Below are 19,770 nucleotides of genomic sequence, written 5' to 3'. Positions count from 1 at the left end.
ACCAATCACCAATCACCGTCCTGCTCTTTGTAAATTATCACACACTTGCCCATGGTGTGGAATTGAGTCCAGTTCTATACTGAGATCTCTTTTCCCCCATTGCAGTAGTCCCGATTAAAACCTGTTTTTACCACTTTAACTGCTCTCTAGCTCTGATTTTCTTTGACAGTCCCCAGGTGATTCTAAAGTAACCTGTAGACACACCAGTCCAGACTTCTACTTTGGGTAATTAGATAAATACTTTTAACTTTAGCTTGTTAGAGACTTAATTTAACGACTCCAGACAACAACATGCTGACTGGTAGTAGAATGTAATCCCTGGGAGACTGCTGTTATGACTGAGCCATTTCCTTTTCTTAAAAAAAAAAAAAAAAAAAAAAACACTAGGTTTTATATTTATTCATATAATACATGAGGAGGGCTTAAAAAGTTACCTGGTACAAAAGGTTCACAACGAGTGACAACAATCCTTGCTCTTTCCTTTCTCAGCCCTGGTCCCACTGAGAGGCAATCATTTTTAAATCTTAATTTATTTTCCCCTGAAAACCAACTCCACATTTGTAAACAATGTACTTTTACTACTATTTCTTGATTTTGCAATTTTGGAAATTACTTATTCATTTCCTGCTAAGGAATGTTGGGATTTTGCTTTTTTATATCACACAAACACCCATTCCCCTTTTTCTAGATTCCTAATATTAAAATATCACATTGTTAATTAAATCAATAGTGTTTGTATTGTTATGATTAATTGTTTACAGCTGAACAATATGGTGTACTATGATACATTTTTTTCTTCTAGTCTTCACTGAATTCCTGGGAGTTAATAATCACTGAATTCCTGGGAGTTAATAATCACTTCATTTTGATTTGTTTGCTTTGTTAGTTGTACATGTCCTTCAAACCCTCTGACAAGAGCTATAAAATTCAAATAAATAAATCAAATTAATCGGGTAATCTATGAGTTCCTTTATTTTTTTCTTGGAGACATTTTACTGAAGGCCTTAGTCCTCCTGTCCCCTGAATCTGGGGACATTCCTTTGGGAATGGGAACTCTTGTTTTTCTCTTTCTTGGTTTACTTCCTCATGTATAATAAGGAAATGTTTTGAGACCTTTATGGAGGAGTGATGTTTCACATTTTTAACATATCAGACCCTGGCCAAATAAAGGACACTGTGACGGTTCCGGTCAGCCCTGTCTGCTTGTCCTTGTATTACCTTCTCCTTGATTGTTTTTTGGCCGGGTAAGGATTTCTAGAGAAGACACTGTTTTCTCTTAGAACTGGAAGATGTTGCTGTCTTGCCTTTCAGTTTCTAGCTTCCAGCGTTGACACTGAGAGGTCCAACTGCTGTTCAGATTTCTGACCCTTGGTTTGTGAACTATTTTTCTTTCTCCAGAACTTTTGGGGTCCTTTTATTCCTGGAGTTCTAACATTTCCAATAATACGCTTTGATGAGTTTTGTTGTTGTTGTTCATTGTGTTGGGCACCCACTGGGTCCATTGAATATGGAAATTCAAATCTTGTATTTTGGTAAATTTTAGAGAATTTTTTTTTTATTATTTTATTCTCTTTCATTTTCTCTGTATTCTGTTTGGACTACTTAATAGAAGATGACAGAGCTCCTGAGCCGATCTTTTAAGTTTCTTATCTTTCTATGTCTTATGTTTTTAAAATCTCTTTCCATTTTGTCCTATTTTCTGGGAGATTTCCTCAATTTTATCTTCCAATGCTTAAGTTTAATTAATTAATTAATTTTTTGAGACAGAATTCCACTCTCGTCCCTCAGGCTAGAGTGCAATGGCACGATCTTGGCTCCCTGCAACCTACGCCTTCTGGGTTCAAGTGGTTCTCCTGCCTCAGTCTCCTGAGTAGCTGGGATTACAGGCATGCACCACTATGCCCGGCTAATTTTTGTATTTTTAGTAGAGATGGGGTTTCACTATGTTGGCCAGGTTGGTCTTGAACTCCTGACCTCAGGTAATCCACTCACCTTGGCCTCCCAAATTCCTGGGATTACAGGCATGAACCACCATGCCTAGCCCTTCATTTTAATTTTTAAATGTCCAGTTGCATTTTCATTTAAAGAGCCATTTTTTTGTTCTCCGTACTTAAAAATTGGTTCTTTATTTTATCATGTTGTTATTATTTTTTGAGACAGGGTCTCACTCTGTTGCCCAGGCTGGAGCGCAGTGGTGCCATCACAGCTTATTGCAGTCTCAACCTCCTATGTGCAAGCAATCCTCTCATGTCAGCCTCCTGAGTGGCTAGGCATGCATCACTACACTCCACTAATTTTTGTAGAGACTGGGGTCTCTCTATGTTGCCCTGGCTGGTCTTGAACTCCTGGGCTCAGGTGATCCTCCCACTTCAGTCTTCCAAACTGCTGGGATTATAGTCATGAGCCACTGCTGGAGAAGGAAAGTTTATTTTCAGCCAAAAAATGGCTTCTTGATCACAATTCACAAATTATCTTCCCTTATCTCTGGGGGATATTGATGTTGCTGTGGCCATTACTGATAATTATTACTTCTGCTTTCTAGATTTCCTCCCTTGAGGTCCTCAGTATCAAAGGCTTTTGTTCCATGCCTAGTGTCTTAGTCTGTTTGTGTTACTGTCAAGGAACCCCTGAGGCTGAGTAGTTTTTAAAGAAAAGGGTCTGTTTGGCTTATGGTTTTGCAGCCTGCAGAAGAGGCACAGTGCCGACATCTCCATCTGGTGAGGGTCTTAGACTGCTTCCACTCATGGCAGAAGAGGAGCAGGCATCACATGGCAAGAGAGGGGTGGGAGGGGCCAGCCTCTTTGAACAATCAGTTCTTGCAGACCTCGTAGAGTGAGAACTCACTCATTACTATGAGCATGGCACCAAGTCATTCATGAGGGATTCACCCCCACGACTCAAACACCTCACATCAGGCCCCACTTCCAACCTTGGGGATTAAATTTCAATATGCAACTTGGAGGGGACACATATCCAAACTATGTCACCTGGTGATCTTTGTAGTCTCTTCCTTGGCTGTCAGAAGCTTTGTGTATGAGGACAGGGCTTGTCCATTTTTGGACTTCACTGTAGGATAATCCAGAAGGCCCCTGGTGGTTTCATTGGGGGAATGTCTGTAGTGTTCATTGTCATCAATCAATCATCAATGTCTGTAGTGTTTGTCTCTTTGGTTGGGCCCTTTCTACAGGGAAGAATCCTTAATTCTTCTGCCTAGTGTAAGCTGGGGTAGGGTGGGTGGAGAGGGGTAGAGCTAGACTGTTTGTGTTCTGGGAGCTGAGCCAGTAAAATGGGCTGGGGAATCTCATCTTTCAGTATGGAGTCTTTCTCTAATCTCGCTATTTCCAGCTCCATGCCTAACCCCACCCTCTGCTGTGTCTGATGTCCCTAAGCCTGGTGTGTCTTTGTTAAGTTTCTCCAGAAAGTAAATTTTCCTTCTCCAGCTGGAGTAGCTGTAGAGGCCAAGGGTCTTCTCCTGTGTTTACCCCCACCTGTTCCTCCAACTCCTGAGGCTTCCCATCGTGAGCACTCAGACTCCAGCAGTCTTGGGTTTGCTAAGTCACTTATTACTCATCCATGTACTTTCCCTCTTCTAAGAGTGTTGACATTCCTTAACTGTTGTTATCTCTGTTGTTCCCATGTTCCCAGTCTTTTTGTCCTTATGACTTATGGCATATAAATTCTTCTACTGTCATCAAAGCATTTTGTCAGGATGCAGAAATTAATGTCTGTTCAGAGTGCCAGGTTTAATCCTAGATAGCTATTTTTGTGTGGCTTGTCAGGCTTGAAAGGAGAGGAAGCTTATAGTAGTGATATCTTCTATTTATCCCCAAATTACCAAAGAGTCATGAGCATGGAAACAGGACATCTTATTGCATGGTTTTATTGGAAGGAAAGGAGGGGAAATATTTCATTTGTTTGTCCACTTAAAAAAATATTGAGCACTAATACATCTCTGGAATTGTGCTAGGCGCTGGGAATGCAAAGGCTTACGAATATGTGATGTCTGCTTTCAAGGAAATTGAAGTCAAGTACAAGGAAAGTAGGCAAGTAAATCAGAGCTCACCATAGCATGATGTATAGTGTAATAGGAATGTGTGTAGAGTACTGTCGAAGTAGAGAAGGGACAGACCATCCAGCAGGAAAGGGCTCTGGGAGGTGGTCCGGGAGCTCGGTTTTGAAGGCTAAGTACAAGTTATGAGGATGTTGGAGAAAGGCATCCCAAGCAGAGGGAACTGCATCTATTCAGGCAAGAAGTCTAGAAACAGCATGGCATTTCAGAGGAAACTCAGGTAGCCTGAATGGCTAGAGCAAGGGTCTGTGTTGGGGAGGGGCCTGAGTAAGACTGGAACAGTCAGTGAACTAGCCATGTCTCTCCAGAGCCCGATCCTGGCCCTACCAACAAGAGATCCAGAAATCAGAGTATCTTATTCCCTCTGTGAATTTGAGCAAAGTTAAAACAATGTTAATTGTAAAATGAGGATAATATGAAGATTACATAAAGAAATGAGACATGTAAAATGCTGATCCAGTGATAGGAATGTAAAATATTCTAGTTCTTTCATGACAAATCTGCCTTAAATCTCTCTCCTCCCTAGTCTCCTGACAGTTATAAAACAGATTCTGGAAAAACTTAACTATTGGGGAAATCTTTTTCTTCTTTCTATTTCTGCCAGGGGAAGATTACTTGAGCATCTTTTAACTGAATTTGTATTTAGTCAGCAGCTGCGATGTTTATGAGCTCTCAGACATCTGGGATACCTTCCTGTAAAGTTTTCATCATTTCTTAAAAGGCTCCTGGGTGGGACTCTGGGATAACTGAGTTCCAGTCTCCCTCCCATCACTGACAATACATGTGACTTTGGGCAAGGCCCTTCCCTTGTCTTAGCTTCAATTCCCTCACCTGGCAAATAAGGAGAAATAAATTAGATTACCTTTAATATTTGTTCTAGCTCAGAAATTGGACACAGGGAACTTTTAGCTATACTCAAATTAGTATAAAGAAAGAGCTAGGATTTTCAGATTTTATTTTCATATCATCCTAATGACAGGGAGGCAGTTCCTTTCAAATCTTGGCAAGCAAGCAGAAGTGAGACTGTTTCATCCCTCCTTACCTTTCCCACCCTCCTTTCAGCTTCCGACTCTGATGAACTCACACAAACTCCAAAAAGAAATACTTTCACTAAAGGAAACACTTCAATTGTGTCCCTCTGATACTGGTAAGCTCTGTTGGAAAAGTTAGAGGAGTAGGACTCTTAAAAGCCAACTCTTGTGAAAACACATCATCGTTGTCTGTAGATGTTTTCTGAAGCATGCATCTAGCTATTTTAATCTCTCCAAGTGACTGGATCACTAAACCACAATACTCTGGATGATACTGTCTATTGATGGCAAGCGAAGATTTGGGTAAATGGTGAGGGTGGGGAATGGTATTTCCCTTTCCTGTCAGGTTTCTCTAGTTCCTTGACCTGAAACAAGTGTTGGGATTTTCTCTGAAGAGGCCCGTTTAGGGCTCAGAGGGTCAGTATTCTGAGCAGCCCACCTGGACTAGGATTAAGGATAGATGAATAGCACATGAAGAATTTTGATGGACACATTTAGGCCTCCCTTGATCCACTGAACAAGACTTCTGGAAATAAAATGAGACTTTTCAACACTCTAGATCTAAATGTTAATAACATTAAACTAGCTGATGTTTGGCTGCAGTGTGCAGATATCAGTATGTTTAGCAGTTCCCAAGATACAACATAGTGTTTGTGCTCTGTCATTGGTTTAAAACCGATTTTAAAAACTGCTTACAACATTTCTATAATTCTTGCAGTCTTTTTGTAATTCCAAAAGAACATGCAGACATTTTTTATACTATCTTTGCAACTTTTTTGTTCCAACTTGACTTTCTGTGCCACAATGATCAGAATGCTGTCAGTGCCAGTAAGAGATTTCTGGTTCCATCTGCATCTTATCATATCATCCCTCCTACACATTCGAAAGCTCATCGGGCATTTCGTCTTGTTTTTTTTTTTCTTACCAGCATTTCACATTGAAATTTCTCTTTAGCCCAGCCCTCCTGTTCATTTCAATAGATTAATTATTTCAATAGCAGGTTTTTTGAGGACCTACTATGTACTAGGCCCTGACACAAATGGCGATACTGTTATATATAATGTGATTTTTAAAAGTCTTACCTCAAGATTTCGAACAAATTTGACTTCTTTTTATTGATGTTCTTTTTTCTTTTGCTTCTCTTCTCTCTCTCTTTCCCTCCTCCTCTGCCTTTCCTTCTGTTTCATCTCTCTCTTCCTTTGCGGTTTCCCACTCTTTGGGGAGGGGCAGGATTTCCTGCTCAGAAGTTGGTTGGTTTCTGGGAGGAGTCAGAAGACCTGATTTGGGACTGAAACCAGCTGGTCTGCCACCTGATACAAGAAGGTGAAAGCCAGGCCAAGGAAGAAGTCCCTTATGCTAGGACTGAGCTGGCAGCCAGGAGGTGCCGGCAGAGACTGCTCCAAAGAGAAGCCAGAGTGGACCAGTTCTGGGCATCAGGCATCAATCGGTACTACCCAAAGGACAGAGGAGCCCTTGAGGCAGCCCAAGACAGGAATGCTTGGAAGTGGTCCTGGTTTCCCTGGAGACTTATCCATTACTATTGTTAGCTCTTAACATGGGAGAGGCATACCAGACAGAGCCCCTGTCCCACCCTTAGCAGGTGCTCACTCTCAGATTCCTGGCTTTGTCTCAAAGGAAGTTACTGAAACAAAAACTGGGTTTGGGCAGGTTTTCCTTTTTCACCAGGAGAGACTCTAGCGATCCAATGCATTCTGTGAGGGCTGTGTGTCCATACATTTTTCAATTATAAACTTAGGGAACCTCATATGTGACTTATAAACCATTTTAGTGACTGCATCAGCTGATGCTGGAGTGGTTGGTAAAGGGAAGACAGGAATCTGCAATGGGATGTATTAGGGAAAGAGACTCCGTAAATAGGGACGGTAATTCTACCATGATTCTTGCCAATTAATGACAGAGAGAGTCACATCCTAATTCAGAGGTTTGTGATCTCTGGACTGAGGAAGGGACTACAGCGTATCAAAACAAAAATGTACTTTCTTCTTCTATTTCTTCATTTGCTCAACAAATATTTAATAAGCACCTACTCTATGCTAGGCACTGGGCTAGAGGCTGGGGATAGAGTGGTAAGCCATACTGGATGTAGCTATGCCCTGATGGAGAGTATAGAGATTTGGGCACACAAGCTCAGAAGAAGGACTGTAATTGTTGGGTGCTAATGTCTCCTTTGGAGAAGCACCATCAGACAGATTTTGGATAGTCATCCTTCTGTTGCTTAGCCAATGTGGAACATTGGTTCTTTGAATGACCCTTTTGCTTGGAATATCTACAAGTACCCCTCTCTATATGTTCCCAATTCTTAGAAAATGCAAGACTTTTCGGTCTTGTTTTTATTTCAGGGGCAAGTTTTTTATGTAGAGTACCATATGTTCTGTTGATTTCTAGCTTATTTACTTTCTAGAGCTCTCTGAAAATATCTAGTTGTGTACTGGATATTTTCTAAGCTGTCAGTTTCATATTTCAATTACTTTTTTCTCGCTAAATCCCCTAATTCATATTTGAGCCCTTTCATAGAAAAAATAAAGACAATGTTTCTTTTATTTCAGCTGTTGAGTGTACTCCAGAATGCTCTTTGAAAGTTTTCTGAAGCCTCTCTTCATTTTTATTTAGTTTACAATTTTTAATCTTTGTCTAATGTACTTTTAAAAGAAAGATTTTTTTGACATTGCTTTTTGTACTGTATTTTCAATTTTTTCTTGTCCATTTAAGGCATTTGTTTTTCATATTGCACAACAGAGTTATTTAATTTTTTTTCTTACCCTGCTGCTTATAAATTTGTTTTCTCTATTGGATAGACTAACACTTAACTGAATCATTTGGTACAGATGTTTAATGCAGAACAATAAGTACCTAATAAAATCCTAAATTGTTAACTAATTTCTGCTCAACCACCCCTGAGGCTTAGGAAAATCTTTCATGGTAACTTTTAATTTTGCTCTAGGCCAGGGTTTAAATTCAGCTTTTTAGGGCTGCCCTCTGGTTTAGCAATTTTACAATGTGATTACTCTTTTCCAGATAAAACTAAGAAGAAAGGGGTGGCTCATGTTGAAGGTCAGGTAATGCCGAGTAGAAAGAGAAATGAAAGGAGGGTGGGTTTTAGGTGGCATCAGAGTCTTTGAGAGAGACCGTTCTTGAGTTAAAATTTTATTTTGAAGCCTTAGCTTGCCAATGAAAGAGCTAACTATTGCCTCTTTGGGCCTTTGTCTCCTAATTTTTCTGGAGTTCCTCTTAAATATTTTAATTTATTCATTTTGACATGTCAGAAGTTCTGCAAGATAGCCATTGCTATTCTAACAAATTTTTTTTTTTTTTTTTTTTTTTTTTTTTTTTGCAGTTTACAAAAATAAGTGCAAGAGTTAGGATTACAGTGCAATTTTATATGAAAAGCAGGAGTTCTCCCAGTGGAGGCTGCAGTTTTGACATGGAAGAAACCAAGAAGGACGAGAGATGCCACTGAGTAAAAGTGTGTGCCTGTCAATGGTATCTTGGGTTCCCTTTCTAAGCAAAGGTTAGAAAGGATCACATAGTTAATGACCTGACAAAATCTTTGACCCCAGCGTACAAACTAAAAGTATCCTATCACAGACTAACAAGACAGGGCATGCTGTCATGAAAGTTTTTTATAGATCTGACAATTGCCTTTTCCCAAATTGGTTTTCAGTCTACTGGACCTCCAACTGTTATCTCCGAGGACTAGCTTGGATTGAATTGGTAACTTATGGAATATATATCTCCATTCATTTCCTCTGGAACACTCCCTTATATCAGAAATAAGACAATCCAGAAAAAAATACAATAAGACATTTTAATATGGACAAGCAAAAGCAAACATAGAGTAGGAAGGGAATAAACTGTTTAATGGTAAAAATATTTATGCCTCCAAAACCAAAAGTCTAATGAACTTATAAAAAGACCTATGTTGAACTACCCAATGGTATATTTCCCACACAAAATGTCAAATGATCTTATACCAAGACCTATGTCCCATTACTCAGTGGTGTACCTCCCAAACAAAATGCCTAATGACCTTATACAAAGATCTAGGTATAATTGTTTACTAAAGTGTGCACCTGTTGACTAAATTTTCTAATTATATTATACAAAGAACTAGGAAAAATGATCTTATACAAAGACTTGTTTGCTTGCAAATCACAGAAGCGATGAGAACTTAATAAAACTAGTCAGAGCTCAGGTTATTGTTGAGATTTTCTCACTGGGCAGCAGATCTAAAAGACAAATGCACTTGTGCACAAGGAGCCCAGTAAGTGTACCTGTTGGTCCCATGTTCCCTGGAATATTGCCAAGAGGAGGTCTTTAAAACAATCACAGTAGAGCTTCTAGAATTGTCAAAGAATGATGAGACCACCATTTAATATATAAAATAAAACAAAAATAGTAAACTTGTTGCTCATTATAGTAAGGGTAAGCTTTTCTGCTCAATCTGTCTGAACAGCAGCCTGCTGATCTCATCTAGGTTTTTGAGGATGCATGAAGATCAAGGACTGGTGTACTTTCCCAGACATAAATGGACTGACATCAGCTATAGAAGCATGACTATTTGTTGATTGGTTAGCACTCTGAGTTGCAGTTAATGGCATGAGTTCATTCCTGATTGGTTGACTCTCAGAAATGAGGGCCTATCACTGATTGGTTGGCTTCTAAAAGCTTAACAGGTGAGTTGTCATTTATTAAGCCAGTGGGTTTTCTACTAGTTCTGGTTAGCATGACTATAGAACAATCAAATTTTCCTGCGAATGTGGGAAACTTTAAATATTCTCAGTTGATACCTACTATTTGTTTTCATTAGAATATAGTGCAAGAGAAGGCACATAATATAGCATAAAACTATATATATTTCTTTCTATAAATTGATCAAAGTTTTGTGGTCTTTTGTGAAGAGGAAGATAACTTTAATAGATATTTCACTATGACCAAATTTGAGACTATTAGGTTTGACCAGTAGGTTAAGGTATTTTTACAAAAGGCAAAAGTATTAATTAGATGAGTTTAATCAAGAAATAATTTATTTTTCGAATCAAATTTATCACATTTAATAGTAATTGAGCAAAAAGGAAACATATTTATCAATATGCTGAGAAAAAGAATAAAGAAGCATTTAAAGAAAGGGATGATCTGGACAGACAGGCTGGAAAGGGAAGTACATCCTCTTTTTGGTGGTAATATTAGACAGAATCTTAGCATCTTATAATTGGATGCAACCTCCAAGTCCAGAAATCTCCTCTCCAGTTTATACCATCCCTGGCAGATGACTTCCAACCCCTGCTTGAATGCTTTTGGTAGTGGGGAGCTTACTATATATCACAGGGCAATTCATTATGTTTTTTAATTACTCTGATATCTTAATAATATAACATCTGCCTCCTTGTAATCCTGCTTGATAGTTCTCATTCTCTATTTTTGAGCCACACAAGTCTTATCATCTCCAATATGGCAGCTCTTGAAATATTTGGCACAATTGTCATGTAAAGCTACTGAATCTAATATCTCTATTGTTCTTCAATTGTTCTGTATGTGTTAGAGTTTCTGGACTTTTTTTTGCCCTAGTCACTCTAATTAAGCAAAATTTTTTTGGTCAAGGTTTGTCTTAAAATATTAACAATAACAATAATAACTCTTATTGACTGAAAGCCTGCTATATGCAACGTACTACTGTAAGAACTCTATGTGTTTTGTCTCATTTAATTGGCAAAATTTTCCCTGAGGAAGGTACTATTTTACAGATGAAGAAAGGATTTAACTAACTTGAGAGAGTGTAAATAACTTTCCCAGGTTTTAGAACTACAAATAGGAGAGTCAAGATGCAAACCTAAGCAAATCCAGGCAGTCCGATTTAAACTTTGTTTTTCACCCTGACAGAATGCAAAGTATAACAAATCATCTTGCCCTTCTCTTTTTCTGCACATTATACTTCTACTAATGAAGCATTAATTTGTTTTAGTAGTCCTGTTATAAGCCCTCTTTGGCTTTTATTGAACTTGTAACCACTGAAAATCTTTAGGTATGAGCAAAAAGAACAAAACTAGAGGCATCATACTTCTTGACTTCAAAATAAACTTCAAAGCTATAATAACAAAAACGGCATGATACTGGCATAAAAGCAGATATATAGATCAATGGAACAGAATAGAGAGCTTAGAAATAAATTCACTCACCTACAGCCAGCTGATTTTCAACAAAGTTGCCAAGAGCCCACATTGGGGAAAAGACAGTCTCTTCAATAAAGGGTGCTGGGAAACTTTGATATCCACCTGCAGAAGAACAAGAACAAGAACTAGATCCTGACATCTCACCATATCAAGTCATATGCCACATAACATTTTGGCCAATGAGGGACTGTATATACAATGGTAGTCCTATAAAATTATAATAACATTTTTACTGTACCTTTTTATGTTTAGATATGTTGATAGGTTTACAGATGCTTACCATTATGTTATAATTGCCTACAATATTCAGTACAGTAATATACCATACAGGTTTACAGCCTAGGAGCAATAGGCTACACCATATAGCCTAGCTATGTAGTAGATTATGCTATCTAGGTATGTTTTAAGTAGACGCCATGATGATTGCACAAATGACAAAATCGCCTAGTAAAGCATCTCTCACAGTGTATCCCCGTTGTGAAGTCATGCATACCTATAAAAATCAACTCAAAATGGATTAAAGATTTAAACATAAGAAAACTATGAAACTACCAGAAGATGATATAGGGGAAACATTTTGAGACATGGGACTAGGCAACAAAGTTTTAGATAAGACCTCAAAAACATAGGCAGTCAAAGCAAAAATAGACAAATGGGATTACATCAAACTGAGAAGTTTGTGCATAGCAAAGGAAATAATTAGCAGTGAAGAGACAACCTTGCAGAATGGGAGAAAATGTTTGCAAACTATATATGTGATGAAGGGTTAATATCCAGAATGTATAAGAAACTCAACCCAATAGCAAAATAAACCCAAGTGACCTAATTTTAAAATGGGCAAAAGACCTTAATAGATATTTCTCAAAAGAAGACATAAAAATGGCCACAGGTATATGACAAAAATGTTCAACATCACTGCTCACCAGGGAAATACAAATCAAAACCATAGTTAAATACCACTTCACTATAGTTAGAATAGCTCTTACCAAAAGACAAAAGAAAGCACGTGTTGGTGAGGATGTAGAGAAAAGGAAATGCTTACACACTGCTGGTGGGAATGTAAATTAGCACAGCCCCTAATGGAATGGAAAACAGCATGGAGGTTTATAAAAGATTAAAAGTAGAACCACCATAAGATCCAGCATTCCCACTAGTGGGTATATAGAGATATCTGTACTCCCATGTTTGTTGTAGCACAAGACTTGAAATCAACCTAAGTGCCAGCAGTGGATGAAAGGATAAATAACATGTAGTATGTGTATACAATGGAATACTATTCAGCGATGGAAAACAATGATGTACTGTCATCTGAGACAAAATGGATGAACCTGGATGTTATGTTAAGTGAAATAAGCCAGACACAGAAAGACAAATAGTAAATAGCACATGATCTCACTTAAATGTGGAATGAATATATATATATATATATATATATATATATATTTGCTGATGTTTGCTGATCTTATAAAAGTATAGAGTAGATCAGTGTGGTTAACAGAGACTTAGGGGGAGATGGGGGAGAGGAGGATGAGGAGAGGCTGGTCAAGGAGTACAAAGTTTCAATTAGATAGGAAGAGTTCTGGAGTTCTTTTCCACAGTAGGGTGACTATGGTTAACAGTAGGGTATTGTATATTACAAAATAGCTAGAAGAGAAGCTTTTGAATGTTCTTATCACAAAGAAATGATAAATGCATGAGGCGATGGCTATGCTAAATACCTTGATTTGATCATTATATAATGTGTTCATGTGTGGAAACATCAAATTGTACTCATAAATATGTACAATTATAATGTATCAATTAAAATTTTTAAAAAACTTGAGGTCTTTTTCACATGATCTGCTGCTAGAATATGGCTTTCAAATTCTGTGGTCATGCAGTTGGGTTTTTGAACCTGAATTCTGTATTGTATCTTTTTCCCTATTCAGTTTCAGTTGGTTATTCTTTGGTGCATGGTTCCAGCCTATTGAGTTGTTTTGAGTTCTGACTGTGCTATCTCAGCTCTGTGTCACCAACAGAATTGATAAGTATACTTCCTGTTACCTCTCCTAGGTTGTTGGTAAAATTACCAAGCAGAATAGGACAAAAGACAATTTTTATTCCTATGTTGGGGGAGGAACATGTTTGATCGTAACCAGACATAGCCTTGTGAGACTACCTCATAACTTTTATTCTGAAATTATTAAGCAAACCCTTTTTCCTTACTTTCCTCTAACCCAGAATTTTTCAACTTCTACCCCATTAACATTTTGGAATGGAGAATTCTTTGTGTTGGCGGCTGTCCTGTGCATTAGAAGATGTTTAAACCCCCCCGACTTCTACCCTCTAGATGCCTGCAGTACTGCCCCCTCCCCTCACCCAGACACCAGAAATATCTTAAGACTGTCAAATGTTCTCTGGGGGGACAAAATTGCTTCTCCTTTCATTTACAAGCACTGCTCTAGCCTCATAAATGATTAATTAAACAATCAAGTATTTATTAAGAACCTACTATTTGCCTAGGACCTAAAGATTTCTGTGAACGCTGAAGACTTGATCCTTTACTTCAAGAAGATTGTACTATAAGAGACATGACCAAGCCCACAGAACAACTGGGAGAAAAAAAGTCTATTACTGAGTGATGCAGTATGAGACTCAGGCTGTATGGCCTATAAGAACTCAGAGAATTGAGGAGACCAGTGAGAACAGAGATTTCAATAGCTCGGATTTGATTGGGTTGGGTAATGTGAATATAAACAGGCATGGGGAATTTCCTTCTACACAAACATATAGGCATACTTATATATTTAGGCAACTTTATTTTTTTAATATATAGGCAAACTTTCAAAGCATAGGCATTACTTTCTAAATAAAAAATCATGTAATCCCAGCACTTTGGGAGGCTGAGGAAGGCAGATCATGAGGTCAGGAGATTGAGACCATCCTGGCCAACATGGTGAAACCCCGTCTCTACTAAAATACAAAAAATTAGCTGGGCATGGTGGTGCACAACTATAGTCCCAGCTACTTGGGAGGCTGAGGCAGTGGAATCGGTTGAACCAAGGAGGTGGAGGTTGCAGCGAGCTGAGATTGTGCTACTGCACTCCAGCCTGGTGATAGAGCAAGACTCCATCTCGGGGGAAAAAAAAAAAAAAATAGAGCACACAGTTTTACATGTAGTTTGACAATGGGCAAAACACCTGTATTTGAAATCATACCTCCCTTGGAGAATTTGAGGTATGTGATTTCAGAAGATGTGGAGGTAGTGGGTGGGAGGACATTCAGGTTGGAAGAGTAAGGTAAACAAAGGTGCAGAAAACCAGAAGGGAACAGAAAGGGACCGGGGTTCATGCTAGGCAGCCTGACAAATCAGGCAAGAGGGCCGGCTGAGATGGAAGCATATCACAGAGGCACTGAAACCTGGCATAAGAGTTTTAGTCTCAGATGTTTTTGAGTTCAGGAGCAGCAGAATGAAAGATATTAAAGGAAGACAGTCTGACAACGGATAGTTTAGGGCGAAGGTGCTAGAGGGTGAGGAGGATGGTTTGAGCAGTTGAGAGCCAGACAAGGTGGTAGCTGAATGGACAAAGGAGTAATTAATAAAAGAGGCATTTTGGAAGACCAGCAGGAAGGATAAAATTGAGTCAGTTCCTAGGAAGTTTCTTGGACATTGAAAGTGAGGCTCTGCCTTGGTATAGGGCTGAGTTTCCCATTTTGGAAACTGGGTGAGCCATGGTGCCACCGACATTCTTCTTTTCTTTTAAAACTCCAAATACATTTCTTTTTCTTGATTAATCTTACCACATTCTGATTGCTTTTTTCCTTTGGGAGTGATAAGAATAGATTTCAGAGAGAGATGGCTTTTGATCAGGGCCAGGAACACTGGGTAGGAATTGAGTTGGCAGAAATGAAATGGAGATGTGTGTAGGGCACTGGATAAAGGAGAGAGTCTGAGCAGAGGCAATGATGTGAGCCAGTGATATGTTTGGCAAAAATGCATAGCTATTGATGAAAGGAGTAAAGTCCTGATTAGGACTGGTGACATGAAAAATATGAGGAGACTAGCATCAAGGCCATGCCTCGAACTCCTGGCTAACTCTTTAAAGTATAAAATTTCTTTTGCCGAGCCCTATAGAGTCACCAAATTGGCTATTACTACAGATGAAGCTCTACACTGGAGGAGGAGGACTCAGATCTGTAACAACCAGTTATTTTTTCCTCTTTCTAGCCCAGAGTTTCTTACTATGATCTGGGTGCATGGGGAGGAAGGCTGGGTAGAGCTAGACTCATCATCTGCTTTGGTGTTCTTGGGAGCTTATCTCTTTTCCTGCCAGGTAGCTAGTTTTTCCTTTCTTTCCTGTCCTTCACCTCCAGATCTCCCTCCTTTCTTTTCTTCCCTTCTTTCTCTGTCTCGCTCTCTAAAATACAGTTGGGAAGAAAAAGTTATCAGCCATGGGAAGCTCTGGTGCACAGGTGTGAGGATCAAAGAGCTTTTCTGCCTTAGAATTAATCAGTTACCTCCCACTCACTCTAGCTTAGAAGTTGATCTACCTTCTCATCTTAAAATGCTAAATTTCATGGAAGTTATAAAAGTTTCTCTCTTCCCACCCCTAACAAGAAGGAAAAACGAGTCCTCAACAGACTTACCTGCATGTAGTAGCTTATTACACAGTTCCTAGGTGTGAAGCAAGTGCCTGACCTTCAGGAAGCTGCTCCCGCTGCAGTGCTCAGGTAAGACCCCATCACCATCACACGCCTGCTAACCCTCCCTGCTGCCCACCCCAGGATACCACACCTCTCAGGAATTAGATGAGATATGGTATAAAAAGTTTTTTATTTCAAAATGCAAAATGGTGGTCATTGTAATAATTAATAATAATAATATAAAAAGCATTTATCCTTCCTCCCTAGTGCAAAATGGTAGACGTATTTAGATAATTGACACAGTAGTGGACGCGTCATGACAATGCAGTGCTGCACAGCAGCAAAACTCAATCCCAAACTCCTTTTGGTGGATGCTCGTGGTAGGTCAGTTCTAGATGTCAGTGGTTTCTCTGAAGTTAAGTCCAGATAAAAAAACAGCACGTGCTCCTGCACTCTCCCAGCGGAGTGAGGCTCCTGTGCGCGCGACCCCTCTGTCTCTCCCTCTTTCGGTCTGTTTGTCTCTGTCTGCTGCCTCTCCCTCCCACTCCGCTGGTCTCCCACAGTTCCTACGAGGCGTGCGGCCGGTTGGAAAGGGCCCGGCCACCGAGGACGGTGTCCTGCTGCTTGCCTTTCTCCTGCAGGGCTTGCTTCTGGAGAGCCTGTCGCTCCAGGGTGGCCTGCAGCTCCGCCACGGCTGCCTCCTGGTCCCGCAGACGGCTGGCGGCCGTGAAGGGGCTGCACACAGTCTCCATCAGGCCGAGTACCACGCCGAAGAGGGCCAGCACGCTGCCCAGCACGTACAGCTTCACCATCTTCCCCTTGCGCTTCTGGGCCATCATCTCCTTGGCCAGGGGGATCAGCTCCTGGACCGTTTCCATCTCGGCTCTAGGCTCTGGGAGGCGGGAGTGACCTGCAGGAGGAGCAGCAGCAGAGGGGACTTCAGCCACCGAAGAACGGTTGCAGCCTCCCGCCACCCCGCACCCACCTTATCTTAGGGAGGGCTCATAGAAAGGGGGACCACCTTAGTGGCAGGGCGCTAGCAGGAGGCAGCGCTAGCTGCAGTTGGCGGCGGTCAGCGTGTCCGTCGGTCCGACTGGCCTCGGCGTTCTCCTCCGCTCGGCAGCTGCAGCTCTTCCCGTTGGAGACTCCGCCGCTGGCACCGCTTTAGCGTCCGGAGGCCGCTTATATATTTTCTCCGAGACACGCCTCCTGGGCTCCCCGGCCCAGACTGGCTCGGCCAGAGCCCGGGGAACGCGGAGGGGGAGGAAGAAAAGGAGGGGGAAAGGAGGGGGTGGAACCCCGCTGGGACCTGGCAGGAGGTGGCCACGCGCTGCGCACGCTCCGACTGTGTGAGCTAGGGGACCCGGCACGCGCGCGGGGTCATCGGCAGCGGGGCACGCGGAAGGGCCAGTGTGCACGTGAAAGTCCCACTCTAGGCTAGCGCAGGGGAGGACCTGGAACCCAGGGAGGTGTCCGCGGACATTTCTGACATGACAGCACCTTCTTACTGGTGTCAGTGGGTACAAGCTTCCCTCGTCCAGGACAGCCTGACATTATAAATAATGAGGGAATCTGGGGGTTCCATCTAAAGAAAAAAAAGCTTTCCTTTTTCTTCCGAAGGGTTATCATCTTCCCACGTGTGTGGCAATTGCATCAGAGAGGAGAAGGCAAGGGGGAGGGATCTGGGTAACAGAATAGAGCAGGTCACGCTTGGATAAAGCAATATGTGCTAATATTGTTTCTTTCCTGCCTGGTTGGTTTTATTTAGAGGTGCATGCATGTATAGCTAGAGTCAGTTGATAGAAAACTATTCATTGATGGTGCTTTTATGCACAGAGGGGTGTGTGTGTGTGTGTGTGTGTGAGAGAGAGAGAGAGAGAGAGAGATTAGTCTCTTTGCCTGCAAGCTGTTTCCTTATGTACTTCCGTGTATCAGGGAAGAGCCTTTAAATTCAAATTGTTCTCACTGAGGAGTGGAGTTGGGAGCTGGGGTATGGGGGGTCGAGTATGGAAGGGGCTGTTGGTAGAAGTTTGTCTGCTATTCTAGAATGGAAGTATTTCATACTCTCCTCAATAATTCTCTGCCACCCTCCTGGGTTTGGGGGTACAACTTCACTGCTCCAGCTCAACTTCAGCTTTGAAGCAGTTTGTGGGCAGAAGGGTGTGTAGTAGACAGCTTAAGTAAGAATCCCTAGTGTGAGTACTCTTGGACGTTGAAGATGTAGGATTGATTTTGATCAGGATTAGATATAATCACCTGGGGCCAAGGGAGCATTCTAATTTGGCTTTGGTTATGGATATGCCAGAATTAGCAAAGTAGGGGAAAAGGAGAGGCAAATTGGCCAACGGGCTTTAAGCAGAGAAAGGGAGGGGGCAGGGGAAAGAAGGGGAAATCAAACTGGCCAGAAAATTGCAAAGGTCAGTGATGCAATCTTGCAACAGCCTTTGCAGTCAGTCAGACTGAGCCTGAAGGGCGGGTCAGGGGAAAGGGCTGTGTCAGGGATCAAATATTTTAGTTTTTGAATTGTTAACAGGAATCTTTCTTGGGGGGTCTGAAGCAATTTCCCAGATGGTTCAGTTTAAAAAGGCAGCAATAACAACTACCCTTTGCCTTGGCTATTAATAGTTCAGGCAAGGGCTTGTGTGTGGAGAATGGTCAAGGTTATCTAAATAGCTTATTTGAAATTCTACATTTTAGAATTTAGTCTGTTTGAGTCAAGGTGACCAGGGGCCAAAGAGGATTGATTATTCCTGGAGGATTGTGTTTCCTGCTTATTGTTCTTTTAACCTTGTCAGGCAGGAAAATTCTGTAACAAGGGTTCCTGCCAAGTTTAATATCAGTCTTGGTGTTTTCTTTGAATCTTCCTTATAATTTCAGAGCAACCTCTGATAACTGGCAGAAATGATTAGTGAGCTTTCCCAATATCTGCGAGGGTTCCAAACCCATTGACTTCTGGAAGAGCATGTGATGTGTGCCCTGATATGAGGGCTGTCACTTGGTTTCCATTCTGAAGGTGAGTCAGCCTAGCTTGGGACCCAAAACTCTGAAATTGACTGGTCCAGTAAGCATTTCCTGTGTTTCTGTAACACAGAGACGCAAACCACACATCTTCCTAGGTCAGAAGGCTGTAATTTATCTGGAGTTCTCCTTTCCTGTGATTTGCTGTGTTAGCGCACATCACCAGCTCAGATCCTTTTTTGATAATTTGACTTTGACCTCCAGGTTCCAGCAGCTATATTGGCAAGAGCTGGACAGAGGAGGGGCAGCAAGTGCCGTGGATGGAGGTCACTGGTAGATTTGATCTTCCTAGTTTAGGTGGTAGCTGGGGCTGAGTGGGAGATGATGGGAGTAGAAGGCTAAGGAATCCAGTGTCAACTCATGTCTAGGAATTTCTGAGCACGGCTCATCTGTCTGGGTGGGAAAAGAGAACCTGGCTCCTAGAGTAGAAGGTGACTAGGTAGGGCTTGGAAACTAAACACGTACTTTAATGGGGCTGATGTCATTTTTAAGGAAGTAAAGCACTGTGTTGTGTCATGCACACGGGTAAGACACAGGTTATAGCTATGATGGTCAAACCAAGCCATAGGGTGACCAACCATCTTACTTTGCTCAATGTTGAGGGGTTCTCTGAAATGCAGGACTCTCAGTGCTAAAACTGAGACACTTCCAGGCGAACTGAAACAGTCATCCTACCCTTGAGTCTATCTCAACATTTAACTCTTGCCACTTCTAGGAAGGTAGGAAGGGCTAGTTTAAATTTTTTATATTTTGCTTTCTAAATCCCTTTCTCAGACACATTCAGAGCCATCTTCAGAAGGTAAAGTCATAAAGGGGTACATGTGTTTCAAAGGGTAAGTAC

At 41.1% G+C, this 19,770-nt stretch overlaps 2 protein-coding genes across 2 annotated transcripts in view; one reads left to right on the top strand and one right to left on the bottom strand.

Moving 5' to 3' along the window:
• Positions 1-14,423, top strand: part of C1H1orf74 (chromosome 1 C1orf74 homolog) — a 108,601-nt gene extending 94,178 nt beyond the window's left edge. Inside the window, exon 3 of the mRNA XM_011746991.3 lies at positions 8,456-14,423. The gene's annotated coding sequence lies outside the window, so the exon portion shown is untranslated. The remainder of the gene's footprint in view (positions 1-8,455) is intronic.
• Positions 14,424-16,082: 1,659 nt separating this feature from the next.
• Positions 16,083-17,092, bottom strand: LOC105484906 (G0/G1 switch 2). The gene is made up of 2 exons (XM_011746999.2): positions 16,933-17,092; positions 16,083-16,821 (listed from the first exon to the last, which is right to left on the bottom strand). The coding sequence occupies exon 2, from the start codon at positions 16,787-16,789 to the stop codon at positions 16,478-16,480; it is 312 nt and encodes a 103-aa protein (XP_011745301.1). The 5' UTR covers positions 16,790-16,821; positions 16,933-17,092; the 3' UTR covers positions 16,083-16,477.
• Between the last annotated feature and the right edge of the window lie 2,678 nt (positions 17,093-19,770).

The sequence above is a fragment of the Macaca nemestrina genome, chromosome 1, assembly GCF_043159975.1.
Source record: "Macaca nemestrina isolate mMacNem1 chromosome 1, mMacNem.hap1, whole genome shotgun sequence".
NCBI classification, from domain to species: domain Eukaryota; kingdom Metazoa; phylum Chordata; class Mammalia; order Primates; family Cercopithecidae; genus Macaca; species Macaca nemestrina.
The sequence above is the reverse complement of the archived record's forward strand: the minus strand, read 5'-3'. Positions and strand labels throughout refer to the sequence as shown.